General features: G+C 37.8%; 2 protein-coding genes across 2 annotated transcripts in view; one reads left to right on the forward strand and one right to left on the reverse strand.

The window, feature by feature from the left end:
• The window catches only part of LOC122694965 (interferon-induced very large GTPase 1-like), a 1,416,129-nt gene that overhangs the window by 888,030 nt on the left and 510,264 nt on the right, over positions 1-17,835 (forward strand). The window lies entirely within an intron of this gene.
• LOC122695004 (olfactory receptor 10A5-like) lies at positions 12,024-13,165 on the reverse strand. Its single transcript, XM_043904476.1, has one exon. It carries the CDS (start codon positions 13,024-13,026, stop codon positions 12,073-12,075), a length of 954 nt encoding a protein of 317 aa, XP_043760411.1. The 5' UTR covers positions 13,027-13,165; the 3' UTR covers positions 12,024-12,072.

Genomic DNA, 17,835 nt, shown 5'->3' on the forward strand with positions numbered 1-17,835 from the left:
CAGGAAATATATAGTACCTTGGGTGGGATGTATGAGAAATAGGAGTGCCTACTGCAGTCTATGAAGGCTTTTCTAGGCAACAGGGCTGAATATGAAGTTTGCTAAAAGACAGGCAAAACATCTAGGGTGCTGTATGAAATTATGAAGTTTAATCAAGAATAAATGACTAGGAAAAATATCAAAATAACTAAGCTAACACTTGAACTGAAAGTATTCCTCAGTATACAACAAAATAAATGGAAATATACTCATACCAGTATGTCCTTATCTCTGTGCTATTTTTCTTTTACATTTGAGGATAGGGAAATTTTTCTTTACCCATTCAGATAGAAAAGAAACAAAAATGAAAAAGTAAAATCACAAAAGCCACAGCAAAAAGACCTTTTCTGCTACACACAAAAACACAAAACTATCTTACACAATTCAAAAAGCTAAATCTAAATGGATTAAGGTTTAGATGTAAGGCCTGAAACTGTAAGAGTAGAATACTGACATCCAGGGAACTGAAGGAGGAGAAAAGGGGAGTTTCTGTGTAAAGGGTATAAAGTTTCAGTGTTGTCAGATGAATCACTTTTAGAAATCTAATGTGCCTATAGTTAACAGATTGTACTGTATAACTAAAATGTTTTAAAAAGTTCTCATGTTAAGTGTTCTCACCACAATAAAAAAAATTCTTAAGAAAAAAGACATTGGGAAAAGAAAAAAATCATGCAAAGAATATAATCATACATTTAACATCAAAATGGCTATAAAACATGGGAAGATATTCAAAGTTACTAAAAAGTAAGTACAAATTAAAAATAAGATTAAACAATTGCAGTACTCAGTTATGTTAAAAGTTAAGGGAAATAAACTTGATAGGTAAGAAATGACAAATAAACCTCCCAATACAAATCAAAGAAATTTTGAACTAACAATATCTTATCTGCAATTTTAGACTAAGTTTGGGTGAAAATTGTGTTTACCTGAATGTTTTTCTCAACCTTATTTATGATAGTGTAGTTGCAAACAAATGAGCCAAAAGAACAAAATAGCAAGTTGGTTAAATAAATTGTTATATCTCTGCTATGAATTTCTAAGCTGAAATTTAGAATCATGTTATAAAAGAATATTTAATAACATGGAGGCATATACGTGAATGGAGTATGTTACAAAATAATATGTTTAGTGTGAAGATACTTATTTTAAAATATAAATTACTTCCATAAATGAGTGCGCTGTGTATATGTGCTCAGTCATGTCTGACTCTTTGCAACCCTTTGGACTATAACCTGCTAGGCTCCTCTGTCCATGTGCTTTTTCAGGCAAGAATACTGGAGTGGGTTATCAATTCCTTCTCCTGGGGATCTTTCTGATCAGGAATTGAACCCACATCTGTGTCTCCTGGATTGCAGGCAGATTCTTTAGAGCCATCAGGGAATTGCATATCCATAAATAGAAAAACTCAATTGCACTCATTTAAATGTTAAAAATTAATGTAGTGGTTATAAGTGTTTTAACTTTTTTCTTTTTGTTTCATGTGTCTATATTATTTATCTTGATATTGTAATCTTTGTATTTGAATAAACACGAATATTATAATGAAATATTCATGCTACCCAAAACAATACTTCACATTTTAAAATGCAATGATAAATTTGAAATTTTATCTGTAGTAACAGGTAAAACAAATTATTATTATTCAACAAATAATAAAACCTGTCTATTGGTCTGTGGAGGGGTCACAGAGCTTTAAGGAAAACCATTATCAATAAAAGCAAAAATAAATGGGACCTAATAAACATTAAATCCCTTGTAGAACAAAAGAAACCACCAACAAAACAAAAAGACAACACATAGAATGGAAGAAGATACCTGAAAATGTTATTAGGATCAACAAGGGGTTAACATCCAAAATACATAAACAGCTTGTGCAATTCAATATCAGAAAAACCAAACAACCCAATCAAAAACTGGGCAGAAGGCCTGAATAGAATTTTTTTCCCCAAAAATGTACAGATGGCTAATGGGCATGTGAAGAGATGTTCAACATGGCTAATCATTGGGGGGATTCCCTGATAGTTCAGTTGGTAAAGAATCTGCCTGCAATGCAGGAGACCCTGGTTCAATTCCTGGGTTGGGAAGATCTGCTGGAGAAGGGACAGGCTACTCACTCCAGTATTCTTGGGCTAATAATCAGATAAATGCAAATCAAAACCATAGTGTGATATCACCTCACTCCTGTCAGAATAGCTATCATCAAGGAGTCTACAAATAATAATAATTTGCTGGCAAGAATGTGGAGAAAAGGGAACCCTTGTACCCTGTCACTGGGAATGTAAATTCATGCAGCCACTATGGAAAACAGGATGGAGGTTACACAAGAACTAAAAAGAGAACTAGTGTATGACCCAGCAATCCCACTGCTGAGTATATATCGTGAGAATATAATAACATTGATTCAAAAGTATTTGGGCGCATATATATATATATGTATACACACACACACACACATATAATGGACTATATTGCTCAGCCATAAAAAGAATGAAATTCCAGTATTTGAAACCATGTGAAAAAAATAAAGGAAAATGTGTGCATGGACCTAGAAAACATCATGATTAGTAATATGTCAGAGAAGGACAAATATTCTATGATAACACTATATAAGGAATAAATCACTTATATAAATCACTTATATTCCTTATATAGGAATAAAACAAATTAGTGAATATAACAAAAAAGAAATAACCTCACAGATATAGAAACCAAACTAGTGGTTACTCAAGGAGAGGGGGAAGAGGGAGAGGCAAGCTAAGGGTATGAGATTAAGAGATACAAAATTACTATGTATAACATAGGTCAGAAACAAGGATATATTATGTAGTACTGAGAGTTATAGCCATTAGCTTGTAATGACTTTGAATGGAATATAATCTATAAAAGTACTAATTAAATCACTATGCTATACATCTGAAACTAATAAAACCTTTTAAATCAAGTATACTTCAATTAAAAATTATTTCTCTCCCTTAAAAACATAGGGAATGAAAATTCAATTCATTAAAAATATCAATAAGAAATGAACACGTAAAATTACTCTATTTTCCCAGTACTAATAATAAATACAAATTAAACAAATCAATAAATAACACTGGAATTCAATTTTGCTCATCAAACTTGGAAAAGTAAAAATAATCATAGCGCTCAGTGCTAATAAGGGTGTGGTATAGTAGAACATACCTTTGATTTTGGTGTAAAAAAGAGTATAATTTTTCTGAAGAGCAATTTAGAAAATTTAAATGAAATCTCTTAAAGTGGTCATCCATTTTGTCTCAAGAACTCAGTGTTTCTAATTTAAACCAATAATCAGAGCCTTAGACAAAGATTTCACTTATAAACATTTCAGTGTTGTATCTCTATAGTGTCAGAACTGGAGACAATCACTAATGAATAACTGACTAGGTCAACTATGACCTAAGACTTCAGAAAATATTATGTAATCACCTAAGCCTTTTTTGAAGAAATACTATTGAATAACATCCATGACATAATATTAAAATTAAGAACAAGAATAAATGTGTACATTTAAGATTCCAACTTTGTAAATAAGAAAAATAGGAAAAACAACTGAAAGAATATGCCAGTTTTAGCAAAAATCACCTTTAAGTGGTGGGGAAAGGAATGAGTTACTTCCTAGTTTTATTTTCTGATTATTCAAGCACTCAACAGTGAGCTACGTTTTGTTCTACAACAGCATTAAAGCAATAATGATAAAAATGAAAATGATGACTGTATGTTGTTACTATTTGCTGAATACATAATAAAATCATGCTAGTAATTTTACTTTTCTAATAGTCTTCTCCACAACAACTGTCTGATTTTGAGGCTATTATTATTCTCCCTACACTGCTAATGGAGGAACTGAAGTTTGGAGAGGTTAAGTAACTTCCTAGTTAAGGAATTTGGTAAATTGTTTGCACAGCAGGACAACACAGGTCCTGCAATTAGAACCATAGTGAAAAAAAAATATTAAAAGCAAGCACGGGTTTTCAACAAGGCCTACATTTTGAACACAGAATACATTTTAGGTCTCACCTTTTGTCTTTCATCATCAGCTTTTTTGCACTTATGGATGAATTACTTCCCTTCATGATTCTGTACAGAGGTTGGTGATTTTTTTTTTTCCTCTAAAAGGACAAGACATAAAATATTTTAGGCTTTATGGCCCATATGGTCTCTGTTGCAACTACACAACATCTAAACTAATGCACACATGCAAAATACTGAATCTATATTATAATGTGCTGTGCTTAGTCACTCAGTTGTGTCTGACTCTTTGTGACCGGAGGGCCTGTAGCCTGCTAGGCTCCTCTGTCCATGGGATTCACCAGGCAAGAATACTGCAGTGGGCTGCCAGGCCCTTCTCCAGAGGATCTTCCCGAGCCAGGGATCAAATCCGGGTCTCTACCACTAGCGCCACCTGGGAAGCCCATAAACAGGACAGGTACACAGATATATACCAAACCTAAACAAATGAGCATATCTGAAGACCGATTTTATTTATCAAAATTGGAATTTTATATAATTTTCAGATGCCATGAACTATTATTCTTCTTTTGATTTTTTAAAATCATTAAAAAAACTTAAAAGCCATTTTTAGCCCATGGGCCACAGAAAACAGGAGGCTAGCTGGAAGTTTGCCAGTCCTGCTCTGTATCTTTTCACACAACTTCACTTGTTGGCACACCTGCCTCCTTTATCCTGCTGACCTCTTCTTTCTCTTTTTTAAAACTCAGGTATGTTTTCCCTGTGCTACTTCCAGATGGGGTTATTCCTGGCTTTGAAAATAATTTTCTTTAATTTTCTATTTTAATTATCTATTGAATCAGAATTGCCTAGTTTAATTTGCAAACTCTTTCAGACAAGGAACTGCTTACAACTTAGAACAAGCCCAGTGCAAATGCAGATTGATCTATTTATGATTAATGAATACAAGAATTTCAGAAAGTTCATGATTCCTTGAGTTTTCATTCAATTTCATGTCCACTCACATTCTTCTATTGAAAGCGACTTTCACTAGAAGTTTCATTTCATGACAAAACATGGTGAGTGGTTCTGGTGGAGAAGGACCGGGAAGGACGTGGGAGTAGAGATGAAATGGACTATTGGTTTTCCCACAGAATTTCTGGAAACTCCTGGGCAGAAGGAATGGCAGACTGTCTTGATGGAAGACACTGCAGAACCTTATAGTCTATGATCAATGCACAGACTCCTTGCCAGACCCTCCAGAACTTCCATAGAACATTCTTCTGTCTTTCCTTATTTTATTTTTTACTGGCAGATAGTGGCTTTACACTGCCATGTTAGCTTCTGGTGCTCAGCAAAGTGAATCAGTCACATACATCCCCTCTTCCTTGTATTTCCTTCCCGTTTAGGTCACCTCAGAGCACTGAGTTCCCTGGGCTATTCAGTTAGTTCTTATCAGCTATGTGTTGCATACATAGTAGTGAATATATGCTAATCCCATTCTCCCAATCCATCCCACCTGCCCTTCCCCCTTGGTATCCATATGTGTGTTCTTTACATGTGTGTCTCTACTTTTGCTTTGCTGATAAGTTCATCTATACCATATTCTAGATTCCACATAAATGTGTTAATATACAATATTTGCTTTTCTCTTTCTTACTTACTTCACTCTGTATGACAGTCTCTAGGCTTTATGTTAATCACTGACTGACTGTCCCGGGAGGAGGAACTCACTTTTCTGGACTTTCTGCAGTCATAGAATTGTGTAAAGAATAGTGTGCTCTGCCTCATGAATGTTCCACTGAGGCAAGTCTTTCTTGAGTTAATTAGAGGAAAGTCCAGAGTTGGAGGAGAAATATGTCCTGTCAAAGCTTCAGAGACTGGAATTTTTCTGAACCAGAAAGATTTGGAGTCACAGTTGGACAAAAACTTGGGTTATCTGAATCTTCTTGTGGTCTCAGATCTTACTTTCTGACAAAAAATGGGAAATCAAGGCTCAGGGAGGCCAAAAAACAGATACGATTTTTCCGGTGTGGAAACAGGAATAGAATTCTGGCGTTCCACCAAACCTTGTCTAGTTGAGCAGCTGAACCTTGAGATGGGCCTGGGTTGATTTGGCCCTTGATGAGATCCTTACCTGTGCCCAGAAGGGAGATCTGCCTTGTTCAGCTCTACCTGATACCTGTGCTTCATGCAGGCTCCTGAGAGTATGACGAACTCTGGCTCTGCTGTCAGAAGAACCAGAAAAACTACGAGGGAGGCCCTACTCCCTTTCCTGGATGAGCCATCAACGACTAGACCTAAAGCCAGATCACTGCAGCCTTCTCTGTGTCAGGTGTGAGAGTAGACAAGATGGGTTGGCCCTGCTCCCAGTCCTGACTTAGGAGATCGTTCCCAGATGTGCCTCGTTTGCCCTCAGAGCCAGATGAAGGGCTGGCACCTGCATTTCCCCCAGGTGTTTCTGGTATCAGCTTAGCTCCTCTTCCTGCCCTTCCTCAAGAGTACCTGACCTTTCTTGACTTCACTGTCCTTTGGGACCCTAAGGAATGTCAGATGCCAATAGTATGAAGTTCAGAAAGGAAAACGATTCTGTATGAGTGTGACATTGTGTAGAGAAAAGCATAAACGTTTTGGATTCTAAGTGACCTAAATTTAATCCCAGCACTAGAAATCTCTGGTTTGTGATGCCTAGCAATTTTATTAAACTCTCGGAGTTTCCATTTCCATATTGCTGAGACAAAGATAACATGCTTATTTACAGGGTTGATATGACAGGATGGGATATATTAAAAAGGATTTTAATGTATTCTATTACAGCATGTGCGTGTGTGTCTGTGCACGCTAATCACTAAGTCATATCTGACTCTCTGCAACTCCACGGACTGTGGCCCACCAGTTTCCTCTGACCATGGGATTTTCCAGGCAAGAATACTGGAGTGGGTTTCCATTTGCTCCTCCAGAGATCTGCCCAACCCAGGGATCAATCCTGGGTCTCCTGCATTCTAGCTGGATTCTTTGCTACTGAGCCACCTGGGAAGCCTTATTATAACATATGTATTACTATATCATGAGTATCATGTTATAATAACCTTCCAACCTTCCCAATAGCTGGTACTTGTTCATCAACACTAATTACTACATGCCAGGCATTGTTCTAGGCCCTTAGAAAGAGAAATGAAATAAAAGGCTCTGTGCTCCTAAAGCTTACATTTGAATGGAGAAATAACAGGCATTGAACAAATAAACCATTAAGCCTCAAGATTAAGTAGTTGCTATACACAAATTCAGGATGGAAGAAATAGAAAACTGCTGAAAGAAGGGACTTCTCTATCATAGGATCTTTTTGTCTTTTTGCTAATAGTAGGCTCGTCATTGTTAAGGCAGTCATATAAGCTGAAGATATAAGCCCTTGTCCAAAGTTGATCAAGTTAATTGAGGTTACTGGTTATGAAAAGTCTAGAGAGCCAGTACAGGATAGATCTGGTGATTCAGGCTTTACAAATCATACAGTTTTAGGTCACAGGAAAGATTAAATTTCTTATTATAGTACAATTATTAACAGCTAAATAATATATAAACTATTTTAACTCCATCAATAGGTGATGGATTAAAAATTATAGATTTCCCATTATAATACTATTTTTCTGTGAATAAGTTATGTTAAAGTGGAATAAACTCCAAGATAAAATTTTATTTGAAATAAAGCCATTTCAAATAAAGGACATGATATAAACATTACAAAAATTATAAAATATAATTATATATTTTCATAGAACTAACATTACACATATAAACATATAAAATATGTAAATAGTAAATTGCTAGAAAGATACACAAGGAATTAATTATAATTGTTTCCTTGGTGCAGGAAAGTGGGAAAGCACAGAGGTGAATCCTGAGAAGGAAATATTTGATTAAATATTATTTTGTACTTAATTTTATCCTGTACATTTATTAAAATGTTAATAAAAAATACTTGAAATAATACTCTAGTTTTTTCTCATCCCTCCACTATTAATTCCTAGTCTTATGATCTAGAGAAAGATACTAAAATTACTCAATGTCCCAATACCTGTTGTGAAAAGGAAATAAGTTTAAGTACGGAAAACTTGATAAACCTAGGTGAATGTCATGTTAGGCAGGTTTCATCAAGATGCTACCTGATCTGAGACTTGAAAGTTTCCATTAGGTGAGGAAGGAGCATTCCAGTTGACTATATGATGAGCCAACATCAGTATCATTCCACGATACTATTTCTACAGTCATTGATTTATAGTCTTTATACTAATTCTTCTGCTTTGAGTATTTTTCCTTTTATTTTTACTTGGTTAACTCCTGCACAATTTTCTCATATCACTCTAAATAATCCTCAGTGAGGTCTTCTCTGAATCATGCTTATAAATTAAGACTCTCTCCTTTTATTCTTTCTCCAGAGCAATATACCTTTTCCTTCATAGCAATAATATCAATTTGTAATTATAATTATTTGTGCAGTTCTTTCTTTAATACTTTTCCTCTCCACTGGACTGTAACGTCCCTGAGGCAACGACTCTGTTTTGCTCATCCTTGTAAATTCAGTACTTATTCGTGAGTGTAAGGCAGGAATGGGAAGTGCTCAGAAGCAATGAGAACACTGAAGAGACTCATGATAATAATTTAGAAATGAGGGCCTGGCTAGTGGCATATAATGGTGTATAATGGCATTGGCAATGAAAAGGTGAACTGAGTCAAGGTTTGAGCACGAAGACGTTTGCCAAGGAAGAATGGGCAGGATTAGGAGACTGGTTGAACCCTTCTGTGATGGCCTTTATTGAAGGGCGGAATTACATCATGGTGCAGCACTCTGCGTGGCGCCTTTTCATTCTGTAGATGTTTGTGTGTTTGTCTGTCTCACAACCAGGGGCTCTGAGAGGGCACCTGGTTTACTGTTACACCAAGATTCAGGCTGTAAATATCCACTGATTAGATGAAAGAAAATGTCAACAAATGATGAGGTCAAAAAGAGGGATAATTAAAAAGAAAAAGGTTTTTAAGATTTGGCAATTCTCTGGGAGGATGGTGCTAGATATATGCTTTGACACCCAAGCAGAGATGTCTTGGATTTAGCTGGAAACCTGGAATTCCCATTTCAGTGAGAGGTCAGAGCTAGGGAAACAATTTAGGATTTATACATGTAATCATTGGTTTATTAACCAAGTACCCACTGTACTCCAGGCATTGGACTAGGCCTCAGTAATACAAGCATGAATGATGAATAGAAGCATGAATGTCCCTACTGTGTCCTCTATGCATGTGAAAAATACAATTGTGATATCTTTAATGCTTAACAGTGCTAACTTATTAATTTAGTGCTAACTGAGCTTACCATGAAATTAAAAGACACTTACTCCTTAGAAGGAAAGCTATAACCAACCTAGACAGCATATTAAAAAGCAGAGACATTACTTTGCCAACAAAGGTCTGTCTAGTAAAGGCTATGGTTTTTCCAGTGGTCATGTATGGATGTGAGAGTTGGACTGTAAAGAAAGCTGAGCACCAAAGAATTGATGCTTTTGAACTGTGGTCTTGAAGACTCTTCAGGGTCCCTTGGACTGCAAGGAGATCTAACCAGTCCATCCTAAAGGAAATCAGTCCTGGGTGTTCACTGGAAGGACTGACGTTGAAGCTGAAACTCCAATACTTTGGCCACCTGATGCGAAGAGCTGACTCATTTGAAAAGACCCTGATGCTGGGAAAGAATGAGGGCAGGTGGAGAAAGGGATGACAGAGGATGAGATGGTTAGATGGCACCACCAACTCAATGGACATGGGTTTGTGTAGACTCTGGGAGTTGGTGATAGACAGGGAGGCCTGGTGTGCTGCGGTTCAAGGGGTCACAAAGAGTCGGACACGACTGAGTGACTGAACTGAACTGAACTGAACTGAGCTTAACACATGCTAGATGCCACGTGTGTTCACGGGAGAGTGAACTTGGATTTGCTTAGAGGAATCTGAGAGAGACTGATAGAAAACACTGGAGTTTACTCTTAAATGATATGTAGACGCTAACTTGGTATGAGAAGTATAGTATGGTGTCTTTTAATATCATTTTGGACTAGTTTATTTTAGTGTTGCTCAATTGTTTTATGTTCTTACTGATTTTCTTTCTACTTGTCCTACTCATTAATGAGAAATGATATAGAAATCGCCCACTGCATATGGATTTATCTATTTTTCATTTCACCTTTACCATTTTTTCTCTATATTTTGAAGCACTAATCAGGTGATTACACATGTAGGCTGACTACGGTTACTTGAGGAATTGTCCTCTTTGTCATTAAAAGTTATGCCTGTTTATCAATGGAAATGCTAATGAACACAATGCTTGAATCATAGGAATAGATCAATAATTACAGGAAAAATAAACAAACAAAATTTCAGGGACTTTGACCCACTATTCTACTGTTGGAATTTTATCTCAATATGGTGGCTGAAGAAGACTTTTTAAAAAAACTTAAAATATTAAAATGTTCACTACACTACTGTTTATACTGGAATACAAGAAACAATGAATTATGGAGAATATAAAGTATATAAAGTAATGGCACTTACACATGGTGACATGTTTTATAGCCCTCAATATTATTCTTACAAATAATTGTCACAGTGTGAAAATAAATGTTTATGATTGGTATCAGGAGCTTTATATTCATTACCCAGTTTAATCCTTATACCAACTCTATGTGGAAGTTAACCACAATTACCTGTTTTTAGATAAGAAAACTGCTTTATCTACCCTAATAACTTGTTGGGTGCCTAATCTGTTAACCTCTGTTATGACATTAAGTGATAAAAATAATTATAAAAATGTGCATGCAGTATGTCTATAACTGTCAGAGATTATCAGAGGTAAGTTCATAAAAGTGTTCAGATGAGGTAATTGCTAAGAACCAAAACCTGTATATGAATCTGCAATATGCTTGGGCTGTCATAAACACATTATTAATATCTAGTCTTAAAAAACCTATAGGATAGATATGATTATTATTTGCATAATTTTACAGATGGGTAAAAAGGCATGAAGAGTTATTGACTTTCCTCTGTTCACCCAACTAATAAATGGCAGAGTGGAATATGAACACAGGCAAGGCCCCTTTATGCTGTATAACATTTCATTATTTCAGGAGTACATAGTTTTTCTTTCATAATTTCAAATGCTGATGAAATGGTAAACTTCTGAATGCAGTAATTGTGTTTTATGGTCTTTTGTACTTTCACAGCAACATACACAAAGGTTGAAAATTAACAGGCACTAAAGTAAGCAAGGCATAACAGAGTTGTCAGTAAGACATATAGGAACAGCTGGGATCCATTGCAAGCCTTGAAAGCAACACCATGCCTGAAACTAAGCTTGTGAAAATTTGGAATTACTTCAACAAAGCTTAAAAACCTCAATATAGAACAAGAGTGAAAATTGGAAACCCTGACCACTCTATCTCAGAAAAATAAGCTGAAAGGAGGTGATTAAGGATATTGGAGTTATGAAAGGATAGTCGTGGGGATTAGTGATCCACTTTTCTTACCATGCTAAATACAAACAAATTTAAAGCCAAAACTGCCTCAGGTATGTGAAATGAAATAAATAAATGGGACAAATAATGCATGGGGGATTTATGCCTTTATTTCTATTGATGGAGTCAGTCTTGCAGAACACAAAGTATCAAGAAGACTCTTATGTCCCCAAGTTCACATTATAAGAAATTTCACACTGTCCCCAGTGTATGTCACATTGGTGCACATTAGCACAGTAAATACTTAGAATATATTGGTCGAAGAATTTTCAAAATAGCATTTGTACCAGTAAGATAAAAGTTAAGAAGTCCATATTGGGCAAACAGAGGAAAATGGCACATAATAATGATGGGTGCAATATACCTCTGTGCTCCTTCCCTCCACTGGTCTTTTCAACAGCCATTGCAGCAGCTGGGTTTAATCCCAAAAAGATGAAAACAGAGGCAGAGAGGAATCCCCAACATGGAACTGATTGTTCCTCACTTAATAAACTTCAGTTCCACCTCAAAATGTCTACAGAAAGCAGTTTCTGACACCTAAAGCCTTGTGGAAGGTCCGACCAAGGGCATTCTTCACCTCATTATTTCTCAAGCTGTAGATGATGGGGTTCAGCATGGGAGTTACAATAGTGTAGGACAGTGATAGCACTTTTTTGCTCTCAGGAGAACTATTGGACTTTGGACGGAAGTAGGTGAGGCTTGAAGATACATAGAAGAGGGAGACAACAAGGAGGTGGGATGAGCAGGTAGAGAAGGCTTTACGCTTCCCCTTGGCCGATGGAATCGTCAGGATGGCAGCAGCAATGCGAGTGTAGGAACATAGGATCAGCAAACATGGTATCATGACAACCAGAATGGTTCCAATGATGGCATAGACCTCAAACAGTGCTGTGTCTGCACAGACCAGCCTCAGCACAGGCGGGCTGTCACAGAAGAAGTGGTTCACCTTGTTGATGCCACAGAATGGAAAGCTGAAGAGCCACGTGGTCTGCACAGTAGCCATGGGAATGCCTGGAAACCAGGAGACAGCTGCCAGTTTGGCACGTGTCCTTGGATTCATGATGACTGGGTAGTGCAAGGGACTGCAGATGGCTACATAGCGGTCATAGGCCATGGTGGCCAGGAGGAAGCATTCAGAAACCCCAAAGAAGAAGAAGAAATACATCTGAGTGGCACAGCCAAGAAAGGAGATGGTTGTGTCCTGGGCAACCAGGGTCCCCAGCATCTTGGGCACAATGACCAGGTTGAAGCCAATCTCTAAAAAGGACAAGTTCCTGAGGAAGAAGTACATGGGGCTGTGCAGCATGGGGTCAGCCAAGGTAACCAGAATGATGAGGCTGTTTCCCAGCAGAGTGACCAGGTAGATGACCAGAAACATCAGGAAGAGTAATGACTGTATTTCAGTAGGTAAGGAAGAGAAACTCATGAGGATAAACTCACTCACTCTTGTCCAGTTTCCTTCAGCCATTGATAAAACACCCTAGCTGTGATCATGGAGAGAGATTCTTTATTGGAAGAGTCAAACTCTGGATTTGTTTTCAGACTCTTTCTTAGTGTCTCGAAAGAAGCACAGTCAGGATCTCAGTTGTAACAGAAAGTGCCTTGTGTTACCTAAGAATCAACACAAGGAGAAAAGAATGGAGTCTGAGTTCTGAAATGGGCAATGTCTCATCCTTCCCCACTCTCATTCTTTATGATCCATTTTCTACTCTGTTACCATATTTACTAAAGCAACTTGGGTCATATCTATATACATTCATTTTCTGCTGCACATTTAATACCTTTGTAGTGGGATTAAGTGAGATGGGTCCTGAGGCAATGGAGTGGAGTCAGATGGAAAAACAGTAGAAATTTTCCATTTGTGCCTATTATATATCCCCATTTCTTTAAAGATTCATGGTGTTTATATTCTCCATCTACTGCCAAAGTAGGATTTACCTTTATGTATGCATTTAAGGACTGCAAACATTGAGAGTATTTGAGAAGGTATAGAGTAGAAAAAGTCAATTGTTTTATCATGTTTTGTTTTGACGTGACTCAAAGTAGTAGAAAATGTGGCAATGAGATGCAAAGGAAGGATATCTACAGACTGTGGTAGTTTTAATGCACTTTCTCTCCCCTTTCAATATAAGAACTGTAGAGTACTTCTAGTCATATAATGCTTACTCCTTCTTGCCTAATCAGATTATGAGGTAACAACCTTAGGATCTTTCTCCTCATTCCAGCAAAGCTATAATTGACAACTGATTGCCAGAATTCAGAATATCCACTGGCTTTCAACATTTAAGATATGAGAGGAGTATTGTAGTACACCTAAGTAGATAAACAGTGTGTTCCAGGAGAGTCCAACTACGTCTCTTTCAAGAGTGGACAAATTGGAAAAAAAGCAGATCCTCAGAAAAATTCTGTGAAAAATATGAGGAAGATTAGAGGGAATGTTCAAAAAATAATATTCATAAATAATTAACCTGGACCATATTAAACAAGAGAATCTTAAACCATATGAAAAAATTCAGTATCTATTCCACTTCTATTGAGGTACTGTTGATATGAAGCTTTCTTCCTCCATGAAGCTTAGAATCTAATGGAGGATATATTTAAATAATCAATTATATTAAAATCACAGTGAAGGTCTTGATACAGTAAATATACAGTATCTTGGTGGGGGTAATGTATAAGGAGAAGGGATACCTAGTCAAGTCTCTGATGGTTTTCTAAGAGATAAGGATGAAAATGTAGTTGGTTGAAGGTGTGCAGAACACCTAGGGTGCACTTTATTGTGACAATATTATAAAAATAAAGAATTAGGAAAAAGTAAAAATCACTGAGCTAACGTTTTTAACTGAAAGCATTCCTTAATACACATAGACACAGGTGTGTATTAAGACACATAAATGGAAATATACCAATATGCCTTGATCTTTGTCATTTATTTTTAGAAAAATCTTAGAATAGGGAAACTATCTTTTAAGCAATCAGACAGGTAATAAGTAAAAACAAAAAAGCAAGACCACATATCACATTCAAAAGACCTTTCAGGCTCCTGTCAGTCCCTCCAGAACTTCCAGAAAAACCTTCTTCTTCCAATCATTCACTGATTGTCCTAGGAAGAGGAACCCACTCTTCTAGGCTTTCTGCACCCACAGAATTGATCTAAGGAAATAGTGTACTTGATGTGATCTATCTTGTTCCACTGAAGCAAGTCTTTCCTGAGTTAATTAGAGGACAGTCAAGACTTCAGGAGATATATGTTCTGTCAAAGCTACAGTGACTGGAAGTTTTCTGACCCAGAAAGATTTACAGGACAGAATTGGAGAAAAGAAAAACAAAACCCTGGGTGATCTGAATCTGCTTGTTGTCTTAGATGTCACTTATGACAAAGAAAGGGGCAACTGTGGATCAGGAAGGGGGAAAATTGATAAGATTGTTCCAGTGTGGACAGAGGAATGGAATTAGGTGATCCACCAAACCTTGCCTAGCTGAGCACCTGAACCTTGAGATGGGCCTGGGTTGATCTGGCCCTTGATGAGATCCTTACCTGTGCCCAGAAGGGAGATCTGCCTTGTTCAGCCCTACCTGATACCTATGCTTCATGCAGGGCCCCGAGTGTTTGACAAACTCTGACTCTGCTGTAAGAAGAACCAGAAAAAATATCAGGGAGTCTTACTCACTTTCCTGGACGAGTCATTAATGACTGGACCTGAAGCCAGACCACTGCAGCCTTCTCTGTGTCAGGTGTGGGTGAGCAGACTAGATGAGTTGGCCCTGCACCCAGTCATGACAGGAGATCTGTTCCCAGCTGTGCCTCTTTGGTCCTCAGGGCCACATGAAGGGCTGGCACCTGTATTTTCCCCCAGGTGTTTCTGGGCTCAACTTTGCTCCTCTTCTTGCCCTTCCTCAAGAGTACCTGACCTTTCTTGACTTCACTGTCCTTTGGGACCCTAAGGAATGTCAGATGCCAACAGGATGAAGTTCAAGAAAGGAAAACCATACTCAAGGAGTGTGGTATTATGTAGAGAAAAGCACAAACATTTTGGATTCTGAGTGACCTAAGTTTAATTCCCTGATGGCTCAGACAGTAAAGCATCTGCCCGCAATGCAGGAGACCCGGGTTCGATCCCTGGGTCGGGAAGATCCCCTGGAGAAGGAAATGGCAACCCACTCCAGTACTCTTGCCTAGAAAATTCCATGGATGGAGGAGCCTGGTGGGCTACAGTCCATGGGGTCGCAAAGAGTGGGACACGACTGAGGGACTTCACTTCACTTAAGTTTAATCCCAGCACTGGAGACAGAGACATAAAGAACAAACTTTTGGACTCAGTGGGAGAAGGAGAGGGTAGGATGATTTGAGAGCCTTTCTCTGTCTCCTTTGCTGCCCTGCATGTGTATGCCTATAGCTGATTCATATTTAATGTATGGCAAAAACCATCACGATATTGTAATTATCCTCTGATTAAAGTAAATGAAAAAAAAAAAAAATCCCAGCACTGGAACTCTCTGGTTGCTGATGCCTAGAAATTTTATTAAACTCTTTGAGTTTCCATTTCCATATTGCTTAGACAAATATGCTTATTTTACAGGATTGATATGAGCAGGATGGGATATATTAATAAGGATGTTAGTATATTCTATTATAGCATATATGGGGCTTCCCTGGTGGCTCAGATGGTAAAGAATCTGCCTGCAATGCAGGGGACCTGGGTTCGACCCTGGCTTGGGAAGATCACGCAGAGACGGGAATGGCTACACACTCCAGTATCCTTGCTTGGCGAATTCCAAAGACAGAGGAGCCTGGTGAGTTACAGTCCATGGGTTCACAAAGAGTCAGACACAACTGAGAGACTAACATACACACACAGAATATATATTACTGTATCATGAATATCATAATAACCTTCCCAATAATCAGTAATTGTTCATTAATAAACATTGAATGGTTACTATATGCCAAGCATTGTTATAGACCCTCAAAGAGAGAAATAAACAAAACAAAGTCCCTGTGCTCGTAAAGCTTACATTTGATTGAGGGAAGCTAGGCATTGAACAAATAAACAATTAAGCTTTTAAGACTAAGTAGTTGCTATGCACAAACTTCCCTGGTTCCTGGCTTTGGCTCAGAAGCCTCTTCATATCTATTTTTATAGATTAATCAGGCAATAAAACCTCACTGGGAAAGATAGTGGGTCCTATGTGACTTTTAAAATTTGGCCATAGAGATCTGTAATCTATAATATTCAAGCATCCTGTCCATGTTTGTGTTGAACACTGGGGCTTGTGAAAAGAGCTTATGAATGCTTGGAATGAATGAATCTGAACTCCTAGCAAAGGGATTGAACAATAATATTGCACAAAAAAAAAAAAATTGAAGAAGAAAGGAAATGGAGGCCAGATGGAGCCTTTAGGAGCAAATCTGGAAAGAGAAAAAGGGGGCAGAGGAAAGCTAAATTATCTTTGAGGCCAAGCTGTGTGTCATGGGACCTGAACTAGTCTTACTGCAGGAAGAAGGTAGACTGCAGTGATTTCTTTGAACTATTGCCACACTGTTGCCTTCTGTTACAATCATAGAGAAGATTACCTGTATAATGAAATTCGTATTGCTCTGCATTCTATTTAAACTGCATTTATATGATTATTGTGGCTTCCAAGGTGGCTCAGTGGTAAAGAATCCACCTGTCAAGCAGGAGACAAAGGTTTGACCTCTGATCCGGGAAGGTCCCATGGAAAAGGAAATAGCAATCCACTTTAGTATTCTTCCCTGGGAAATTCCATGAACAGAGGAGCCTGAAGGGCTACAGTCCATGGGGTTGCAAAGAATGAGATACCACTTAGCGACTAAATAACATACACAAAATCCAGGATGGAAGAAAAAGAAAACTGCTGAAAAGACTCAAACAGGCTTCCTCTCTTATAGGATATTTTTATTTTATTTTTTTGCTAATAGTAGGCAGGTCATTGTTATAAGCCCTTGCCCAGAGGTTGATCAAGTGAATTGAGGCTACTGGCTTTTGAAAAGCCTAGAGAGCTTACGGGAGAAGGAAATGGCAACCCACTCCAGTATTCCTGCCTAGAGAACCCTGTGGACAGAGGAGCCTGCTGGGCTGCTGTCCCTGGGGCTGCACAGAGTTGGACACGACTGAAGCGACTCAGCAGCAGCAGCAGCAGAGAGCAGTACAAGACAGAGCTGGTGCTTCAGGCTTTAAGAGTCACAGAGTTTCAAACACAGGGAAACTTAAACTGTTTCTTATTATAGCACAATTTTTAATAGTAAAGTGATATA

Source organism: Cervus elaphus, chromosome 1 (genome assembly GCF_910594005.1).
Source record: "Cervus elaphus chromosome 1, mCerEla1.1, whole genome shotgun sequence".
Lineage (NCBI taxonomy): Eukaryota > Metazoa > Chordata > Mammalia > Artiodactyla > Cervidae > Cervus > Cervus elaphus.